This window comes from Marmota flaviventris, chromosome 13 (genome assembly GCF_047511675.1).
Source record: "Marmota flaviventris isolate mMarFla1 chromosome 13, mMarFla1.hap1, whole genome shotgun sequence".
Classification (NCBI taxonomy): Eukaryota; Metazoa; Chordata; class Mammalia; order Rodentia; family Sciuridae; genus Marmota; species Marmota flaviventris.
In genome coordinates, this window is record NC_092510.1 from 28,371,173 (window position 1) to 28,381,035 (window position 9,863).

General features: G+C 38.0%; 1 protein-coding gene across 1 annotated transcript; it reads left to right on the plus strand.

Moving 5' to 3' along the window:
• Positions 1-269: 269 nt before the first annotated feature.
• On the plus strand, positions 270-9,131 carry Rfk (riboflavin kinase). The gene is made up of 4 exons (XM_027940102.2): positions 270-702; positions 1,874-2,025; positions 6,750-6,852; positions 7,869-9,131. The coding sequence occupies exons 1-4, from the start codon at positions 621-623 to the stop codon at positions 7,997-7,999; spliced, it is 468 nt and encodes a 155-aa protein (XP_027795903.2). The 5' UTR covers positions 270-620; the 3' UTR covers positions 8,000-9,131.
• The last annotated feature ends 732 nt before the right edge of the window (positions 9,132-9,863 follow it).

Here is a 9,863-nt window from a genome sequence, read left to right on the forward strand (position 1 = left end):
AGCGGTTGCCAAGAAGCTAAAGAAGATCTCGCTTTGACGTCAGAGTTCTAAGGAAAAGAAGGAAGGGGAAGGAGACACCGACGCCTACTGAGGAACGGTGCTTCCTAGCCCCTTAGGGTGAAGCAAGGGACCCCGAATCCGTTTTCGCATTCAGTGGCTGGTAGGAGACCCAGAAGGCCCGAGCTCTGCCGGACCCCGGCTGGGGGCGGAGCCACAGAGGGAGAGGCGGGGCTACAGCGGAAAAGGACTACGGAAGCCGAGCAGGCATCGGTTGTTCCGCCGCGGAAGTGTCCGTACGCCTGCTGAGGGAAGGCAGCCAGAGACCTCTCGCGATCCGGCAGTCTCCAGTGCGCTCTTTGCCACAGCCGACCTTCTGCTGTTGCCGCAGCTCCCGTAGCGAAGACGCGCTTCCTGAGTTGTTCAGCAAGTTCAGTTGGGCAGCGGTGTGAGAGACCTGCCGCCGCGTGTCGTCGGTGCCACCGGGTGTTTAGTGTGCGCACCTAGCGGGTAGAGCGCTTGCCCCGTCCCCCGGCTGGTCCGGGGCTCCAGGCATTGTACCCACGGCGGCTCCGCCTGACGCGCGGACTGGCCTGCAGCCCGCGTCCCCGGCGGACGGCGTCATGAGAAGCCTGCCGTACTTCTGCCGGGGCCAAGTAGTGCGGGGCTTCGGCCGCGGCTCCAAGCAGCTGGGTATCCCCACAGGTAAGTCCGCGGCGGCGCGGAGCACCGGAACCGGGTCACGTAGGGGGCGAGGACGTCAGCCCGGGGACTTGCGAGCGGGTTGTAAGACCACCGTGCCGCCGGCGGAGGTGACCTCCTGTCAGCATCGTTCCCTCTGTGTTGGGGCCTAGGATCTTTCTTTACGTTGTGGGAGCTCCTCCCTGCCCCTGGCTCTGATCTCCCTGGCGACCCGGGTGGTGACAGGAAGCTTAGCTGAATCACAGGATCCCCCTTTCCCGGTCCAGCCAGGATGGTTAGCCAAGCATGGCGGTTACCTTGCCCATTAAAACCTAAAGTGGCCGAATTCTCAAGCCGACCTTAAAGTTCTTTTATTGGAATCTGTTAGTGTCCAAGTGATAACACAAGTAGTTGGAGAAGAGCCAACTTTTGGGTTTGGTCTGTCTTCAGGAGTTTTAGTAATCAAGACTTGATCGTTTAATTCATCCTTAAAAATACACAGCAGGGGGCATGTGACTCAGTGGTAATGCACCGCAGAGTTCAATCCCCAGTTTAAACCCACCCCACCCACACCCGCGCCAAAAATTGCAGCTACTCCTGAAAACTACACAGCAGGCTTGCCCTTTGAACTGTTCAATCATTCTCTTTAGGCTGGGTATTTAAAATAAGAATCTTTTGAAGTGATTCAAACCCTACTTGGAAAGAACAAATCTTTAAAAAAAAAAAAAAAAAAAAAAGCCACCGGGTTTGTTTGGTGATGTTGATTTTTGAGTATTAAGATAGAGGAACCTCGCTGTGTTGCTCAGGCTGCACCTGAACTTCTGGGTTCAAGGAATCTATCTTCCTGCTTCAGCCCCTTGAGTAGTTGCGCCTACATGTGCTGGTAACTGGGGTAACTACTTGGTGGCCTCATTCCATTTGGTTATACCTTTTTTTTTTTTTTCCTATCCAGAGTGGTTTTGGTATTGCTTTTTTTTTTTTTTTTTGAGAAGTTTCTATACTTGCCTTATATCTTATTACATACCTGTTTACCTGAAGAGAAAGAACTCCAACTCAGAATATGGGAGGATGAGATTGATAGTCAGTCAGAGCCCTAGCAATCTACTGAGTGCATTTAGAATAGTCCTGCATGTGATTTTTACAAATGTTTTATGTGAAACTTGTAACACTAAGAATATTTACTTTTTTTGTTTAGCCAATTTTCCTGAACAAATAGTAGATAATCTTCCAGCTGACGTATCCACTGGCATTTATTATGGTTGGGCCAGTGTTGGAAGTGGAGATGTTCATAAGATGGTGGTGAGCATAGGATGGAACCCATACTACAAGAATATGAAAAAGTCTATGGTAAGAATCGCATTTTCCTGTTACTGAAATGGAATTATGATTTAGAGTGATATGTGGTTTTAGATGCACACAGAATTTACCAGTGGTAAACACAACATGATACTAATAATAGAGTTTGGGGCAGCATGCTTGAAGAATTTAAAAGCAAAGTATTGGCTGTTTTGTTTGTGTTTTGTTGTTGTTGTTTATTCGCAGTATTAGTATTGAACCCAGGGGTGCTCTACCACTGAGATACATCCCCAGTCCTCATATTTTTTGAGACTGGGTCTTGTTAAGTTGCTGATGTTGGCCTTCAACTTGTTATCCTCTTGTCTTTTCTTCCAGAGGCTGACTTTCATCACTCTGCCCAGCTAGTCACTATTTGAATAAAATATCTTTTTCCATCCTTTTACTTTCAATCTGTGCCTTTGGATTTAAAGTGAGTCTCTTATAGCTAATAAATGGCGGGATCATGTTTTCAATCCATTTTGCCAGTTTCTGCCAATTAAGACCTTAATCCATTTTCATTTAACTAATAAAGGATTTCTACAATTTTGCTTTTTGTTTTCTGTATGCCTTGTAAATTTTTTGTTTGTTTCCTTTGTTATTTAGTTGACTAAGCATTTAGTTGACTTTTTATAGTGACACATCTTGACTCTCTTTTCATTTCCTTTTGAGTATTTTCTATAGATATTTCCTTTGTAATTACCATGGGAATTACATTTAGCATTCTAAAATTTGAGAAGTCTACTTTGAGTTCATACTAAGTTTAGTAGTATACAGAACCCACAAATTACATCTTTTTATACATTGTGTACCAAGTAACAGATTAATTTTTTATGCATTTATTTATTAAATCATACAGAAAGTGGAGTTAAAAAACAACATTATAATGCTACCTTTTGAATGCTCACGTAAGTACATTTACAATAGATAAGTGAGTTATTTAAAAGCATGTTTCATAAAATTGAGCTTGCCACAGTTTATGTAGTTCAAAGTGTAATTACTTGATTACCCTGTTAATATAGAAATGCGTACTAAAGGGATGATGCAAATTGAAGCTTTCTTTCTTTTTTTCTTATTGTGTTGCTAAGTATCAAACCCAGGACTTTGCATGCTAGGCAAGTCACACCCCCAAACTCCTCTATTTTTAAAAAATCGCCTTGAAGTATACTCTAGTTCTGTCCCTACTTTTTTTTTTTTTATAAACAGGATCAACACAGATTATTTGTTAGATTTATTATGTTTTTATTTGTTAGATTTTTGTTGAATCTTTCTTTTTTGTATATGCTGGAAAGTAAAGCCAGGGGTGCTTTACTACTGGGCTACATCCCCTTTTTATTTATTTTATTTTATTTTTTGGTGTAGATGGACACAACACAATGCATTTTATTTTTATGTGGTGCTGAGGATCGAACCTGGGTCCCAACCGTGGTGCTAGGCGAGCGCTCTACCGCTGATTCACAGTCCCAGCCCTTTATTTTCTTTATTTTGAGACAGGGTCTTGCTCAGTTGCAAGAGGTGGCCTCAGATTTGTGAGCCTGCCTCTTGAGTAGTTGGGATTACAGGCATGTGCCACTGTACCCCACTTGGCTGAATCTTTTGTCAGCTCAAGTATGTGGCAAAAACAGATTTATAGAGATCTAAATTTTAATTGTTCCTTTTTCTTTTCTTTTCTTTTTCTTTTTTTGGTACCTGGGGATTGAATCCAAAAATGCTTTACCCACTGAGCTATATCCTTAGCCTTTTGTTTTTTTATTTTGAGGCAGGGTTTTCTTTTTATTTGGTGGAGGGTAGTGATGATTGAACTCAGGGGCACTCAACCAATAAGCCACATCCACAGCCCTGTTTTATTTTTTATTTAGGGAGAGGGTCTCACTGAGTTGCTTGGTGCCTTGATTTTGCTGAGGCTGGTTTTGAACTTGCAATCTTCCTGTGAGGCAGGGTTTTACTAAGCTGCTTAGAGCTTTGTTAAGTTACTGAGGCTGGCCTTGAACTTGAGATACTCCTGCCTCAGTCTCTGAGTCACTGTGATTATAGGTGTATGCCACCATGTCTGGCAATTTTTAACTTTGAAGAGTTACTAAAAAAGGAAGTGTGTCATAGGTGGAAAACTACTGTTGGTACAAGCGATAGTAATAACCCAGAACTCAGTAGAATAGTGCAAATTGTTTGTTGGAAGAGATAAGGTAAAGAATTTATAAATGAAAACAACAGTTTTCCGTTGAATAAGGAAGGAAAAGAAAGGCAGGGGAACCTATCCCATGATGAATTACACAGGTAATGGAACTATTACTATTGAACTACTTAAGGAATACCTTGGAAATCCTTTAATAATTAGGAGAAACTCAGTTTTCAGTGATAGGATGTTCCTACAATTCAGGGAGTGTGTGTGTATGTGTGTGTGTGTGTGTGTGTGTGTGTTTCTTTGATAGTAACAGATACCTGTGAAGTTCCTATTCAAGTCCTTTGCCCTTATTAAAAAAAAAAAAAAAAAAAAAACTGTGTAAACTTATTGTCATAAAGAAGTTCTTGGTATATTCCAGATCCAATTCCTTTATTGGAATTATGTGTTACAAATTTCTTCTGTGTTGCTTTTTTATTATTATTTTTTAAAATAAACTCACTGGTGTCTTTTCAAGAACAAAAGTTCTTAATATAACCATTTAATCATTTTTTATTTATGGTTGGTTAGCGCCAAAATCATGAAGAAAGTCTGTTTCATTAAATTGATTTTTGAGTATGCTTTACAGTAGGGGTCAAAAGTATTATTTTTTTCCTCAAATGGATATGAAATTGACCCAACCTATCTATTGAAAATGCCATCCTTTTCTGATAATACTAGTGTCTCCTTGTGATATATAAAATGGTTTTGTGTGAGAGTCTAAAAAAAAAAAATTCTACATACTGATCTGCTTGTTTATTTTGAACCATTACCACTGGTGCTTAATTTACATAGCATTATAATAGGTCTTGATATCTGCTTGTGTAAGTTCTTCTGTCTTGTTTTCAGGATTTTCTTAAATAATTTTGGCGTTTCTATTCAAGTTTTAGAATAAATTGTCAGTTTCTACCATTCAAAAAACCCCACTAGAATTTTTATTGAGATAGAATTGAATCTGTAGATCATTTTAGAGTAGATCCATTTATGGAAGATTTAATGTTCTAATCCATCCCACCCTGAAAGTACCCTAAATCTTTCAGTTAGCATTTGTCCCCATATGTAAAGGACAGTTATACAGAAGATATGGAACAGAGAGTGAATTATGAAATTATTTATTTTGCTCTTATCATTAAGCTTTTTTTTCTCCCCTTTCTTTTTTTGGTGCTGGGTATTGAACCAAGGAGTATTTAACCACTGGACCACATCCCAGCCCTATTTTGTATTTTATTTAGAGACAAGGTCTCATAGGTCTTGCTTAGAGCCTTGCTAAGTTACTGAGGCCGACTTTGAACTTGCCATCCTCCTATCTCAGCCTCCTGAGCCTCTGGAATTATAGGTGTGTGCCACTGTACCCATCTTAATTTTATTTCGAGATAGGGTCTCACTAAGTTACTTAGGCTGGCCTTGAACTTGTAGTCCTCTTGCCTCAGCCTCTCAAGTCACTGGGATTACATAGGTGTGTGCCACCACACCCAATTTAAGAGTGTCTTTTTTGGAATATGATTACAAAAGAGAAAATGTACAAAGTAATTTCCCTGTAATTAGAGAGAATAGGGAAGAATAGTACAACCATCCCTGCATCTTTATTATTCCCATTTTAATGATCTCAAAGGATCATGACCATCTCCTCCCAAGAAAACTAAAAGATTATGAAAAGTAGGTTTTATTTTTTGAGAGGAAATAAAATTTTCCTTAATCTAAAAGGTTCAATGATTTTTTTGTTTTGTTATTGTTGTTGTTTGGTCTGAATCATTTAAAGTGTACTCTTTTTATTGTTTTTATTACTCAGAATGAGGTAAGTGTAGTTTTAGATTTGTGATATTTCGGTTTAAAAGATCACTTCATAGATTAGATTCTCGGGTCATATGCTTCAAGGTGGATGTTTCTAGCTAGTTTACACTTATATATTGCAGTTTCTAATGCTCCCATCCTAGTCCAGCCTTAGCTGTCTTCTTTTTTTCTTCCCTTCTCCCTCCTCTTCTACTCCCTCTTTCCTCTCCTTCCTCCTCTTCCTCTACTTTCTTTATTGTTTCTATATTGGGTCTTAAACCCAGGGGTGTTCTACCACTGACCTACACCCCCGGTTCTTTTCTTTTCCCTCCCCCCCCCCCACTTCCTTCTTTCCTTCCTTCACTTTCTCCCTCCCAGCCTCCCCAGCCCGTTTTAAATTTTGGTACAGGGTCTTCCTGAGTTGTTGAGGCTGGCTTCAAATTTTCAATCCTCTTCCCTTAGCTTTAGTATAAAGAAACTTCAATTTAATGATTAAAATATGATAGATGAATAATAAGCTTTTTGAAAAATTCCTCAGTCATACCAAAAATTCATGTGCCAGTCAGCTTTCCATTGCTTTCCTTCACCATTTTAAGCATCAGATTTTACCAGTTTGTGATAGAAAATATCTACTACTTCACTTAAGTTTATGCATAAGGTTGGGACAGTAACATGAGTGATGGAAAAAATGTCTTTAAATTTTAATGAGGACTGATTGCTTCATTTAAATTAACTCACCCTAAATAGAAAGGTAAATTTCAGATTTCAAGAAGTCTGTAATCTGAAATCTTTTCAACATTTTTGACTATAGGAAACTCACATCATCCATACCTTTGAAGAGGATTTCTATGGGGAAATCCTCAATGTTGCCATTGTTGGCTACCTCAGACCAGAAAAGAACTTTGACTCTTTAGGTAAGTTCTTGTCTTGATCTCCTTAAATATTACTACTGCTGCTATAGGTACTACTAGTAGCATTGGTGGCAGTATGTATATTATTGAGAGTTTATGTCTTACATGAGTTACTTTCTTTATCCCCTACCATAACCCTATGAAGAATTATTTTGCCCATGTCATAGATGAGAAAATTGACAGTTTGCATATATAGTCACTGTCCTAGTCTCTTTTCTGTTACTGTAGAAGAGTATCAAACTTGGTAATTTATAGAGTAGATGTTTATTTAGCTTACAGTTCTAGACACGGGAAGTCCCAGAGCATTATGCAGGCATCTGGTCCGCATGTGGTGAGTGCCTTCTTGCTTCACCAGTGGAAGGGCATCACATAGTAAGACAGCAACAGTGCTAGAGAGAGATCGCTTTTATAACAGCCCCTTGATAACCCATGAATCAAGAGGCATGGCAGTGCCCTCCTGTAACTGTAGTGTCTCAGGATGCTGAGGCAGGAGAATTACAAATTCACGGCCAGCCCCAGCAACTTAGTGAGACCCTATCTCAAAAACTAAAAAGGGGGCTGAGATGTTACATAGTTAGTAATGGAGCCTGGATTAAAAGCCAGCAGACTGACTGCTTCTCTAACAGTATGAGGTTAATGAAATCTTTGATAAGTATAAGAAACAGTGAAGCAATGAACATTTGTTTCTGGTGTTATCAGGTGTCTTAATAATAGAATGTGGTAGTTTTAACCCTGTTGTAAAGTTTGTTTTACAGGTGTAAATATCAAAGAGAACAGATCATGAATATTTGTTTCTTGTGTTTGGAATTTGCAGTGTATATTTGTGACTGTACCTTTCTCTTAAGAAATTGCAGTATTACTTAAGCCTAGGGAAGAGGTGGGAAGGGAACAAACATTTATTAGATTCTATCCTGTGTCAGAGATATGACCAGCTTGTGAGTTGTCAGGAGAGGCTGAGCAAAGGAATAGTAAAGTCTATTAGCAGTTTCTCACTATATTTATCTGCATTCTCTCTACAGAGTCCCTTATTTCAGCAATTCAAGGTGATATTGAAGAAGCTAAGAAGCGACTAGATTTACCAGAACATTTGAAACTCAAAGATGACAATTTCTTCCAGGTTCCTAAAAGCAAAATAATGAATGGCCACTGATGAAAAATTACTTTATTTATTCATTTCACTGTTTATAATTGTGCAGTTTTGCTTATATTTTAAAAATCAAACATTTTCCTATAGCTGTAAATTAGTTTAAACAATATTAGATAGTTACCCCATTATGCTTCAGCTGTTCAAACCATCATGCTATCATACTAAAAAGAATCATTTTAAAATAAATATTATTTTTTATGTAATGTTGTAATATTTTCTTAATCACTAGAAAGATATTAAGTGTCTTGTAATGGAAATAAAATGTATATAAGTCTGGGTTAAGCAAGTCACTGATTTGGGAGGAAAACTGTAATTCTCATGGTAAAATATAAGCATGAATATAGCATATGTTACTAAATAGAAGGCTTATTAAAGTAATGCGTTAAACAGAAGTTTGATAATTTACTATGAATGGGAAGAAAATACAGATTGTAACTTTGATATTTTGTGCATCCCTATATATTACAGAGCTGAACACTTGTGAAATTTTGTTTTTCTCATTTCCCTTCTGAGGTCAATTTATTCTGTCTCCATTTCTTGTGTAGTGCTGCCTCAAGTTTAAGTGGCCTAGATTCCCTCTGCCTTTGAGTTTCTCTAGACAGTAAAATGAATGTCTTTTGTTCTATACGATCTGGTTTTTGTGTTGGTCTTCCAAGAGTATATAATTTTGTTTTCAACATTTTTCTTGACAGTAGTTTTCTCTTTAAACAATTACTAGCATCAGTTTTTTGTTTTTTTTTTTCCATTCAGAATATCTATCCTAAAATTCTGTCCATAAGAGATTGTATTGGTCTGTACCATTCCATTTCATCACTAATCAGGGTGATTAGGTGCATATCTATTGCATCTTTAGAAAAAACAGCAGACTCCATCTTTAGGCATCCTCAGGATATAAGTGAATATGCAGCCGTCCCTTTGTATTTACCAGTTTCTTAACACAAAATTTTTACTTTTCTCCCAGGGAAACTAAGAGCCAATTAAACTATGAAATACTTAGAAGGTTATTAATTTTAAATGTGTATATGTTCCAGAGCAAAATCTAAACTGTCTTAGCTGTGTATGCACAATATGCTTTAATGTTAGCCTAAAAAGCTATGTGAGGGAATGGTGTAAATAAAATTTTTATTAAATAATATTCATACTTTGTCTTTTTTCTCCTACCCACTATAACTTTGGGCCACTTGAGTCCTTTTGTTTATATTGGTAGAAAATTGAAATCTTTGGATATTTTGTACACATTACAGGCCTAGGCGTGTAACTTAGTGGTAGAGTGCTTATCCAGCATATGTGATGCCCTGGTTTGACCTCCAATATCAAATGCACACACACAAAATTCAAATTACAGGTTATTTGTGGCCTCCTCAATATCCTCAGATAGTATACTGCATTATTGTTCAATTTAACAATAGATTGGTGGTGGTGTGGTGTGGGAGAGTAAAGTTTGAAGTAAGTGGAAGGTGATTTTAAAGAAAACTCATGGTACATCATTTTTCCTCATCTACATGAATAAATGATACTTACTGATGGTAATAAACATAAAATCCATAGAAAAACATCTAAAGCTATTGGAACAAAGGATACATAGGTAAATTCAGTCAGATTATGTTTCAATTTATTACAATGCTATTTGTGTCTTTTTAATTTTTTTATAAAAATTATATGTATGTGTGTGTATGTGTATGTATGTGTGTGTGTATATATATATATATATATATATATATATATATATATATTCTGGGGATTGAACCCAGGGCCTTGTGCATGCTAGGCAAGTGCTCTGTGATTGAGCTCCATCCTGAGTGTCAGAAATCCCATACTTAAAAAAGGACTCAATTATCACTGGCTTTATGAAACAGTTAAAAACAAG

What these genes read in the sequence shown, in the direction of transcription:
- Rfk (XM_027940102.2), top strand. Translation starts at nt 621, where the DNA reads ATGAGAAGCCTGCCGTACTTCTGCCGGGGCCAAGTAGTGCGGGGCTTC. An exon ending in GCAGCTGGGTATCCCCACAG is followed by an intron (nt 703 to 1,873) that starts GTAAGTCCGCGG and finishes TTTTTTGTTTAG; the next exon opens with CCAATTTTCCTGAACAAATA. An exon ending in AAAGAACTTTGACTCTTTAG is followed by an intron (nt 6,853 to 7,868) that starts GTAAGTTCTTGT and finishes TTCTCTCTACAG; the next exon opens with AGTCCCTTATTTCAGCAATT.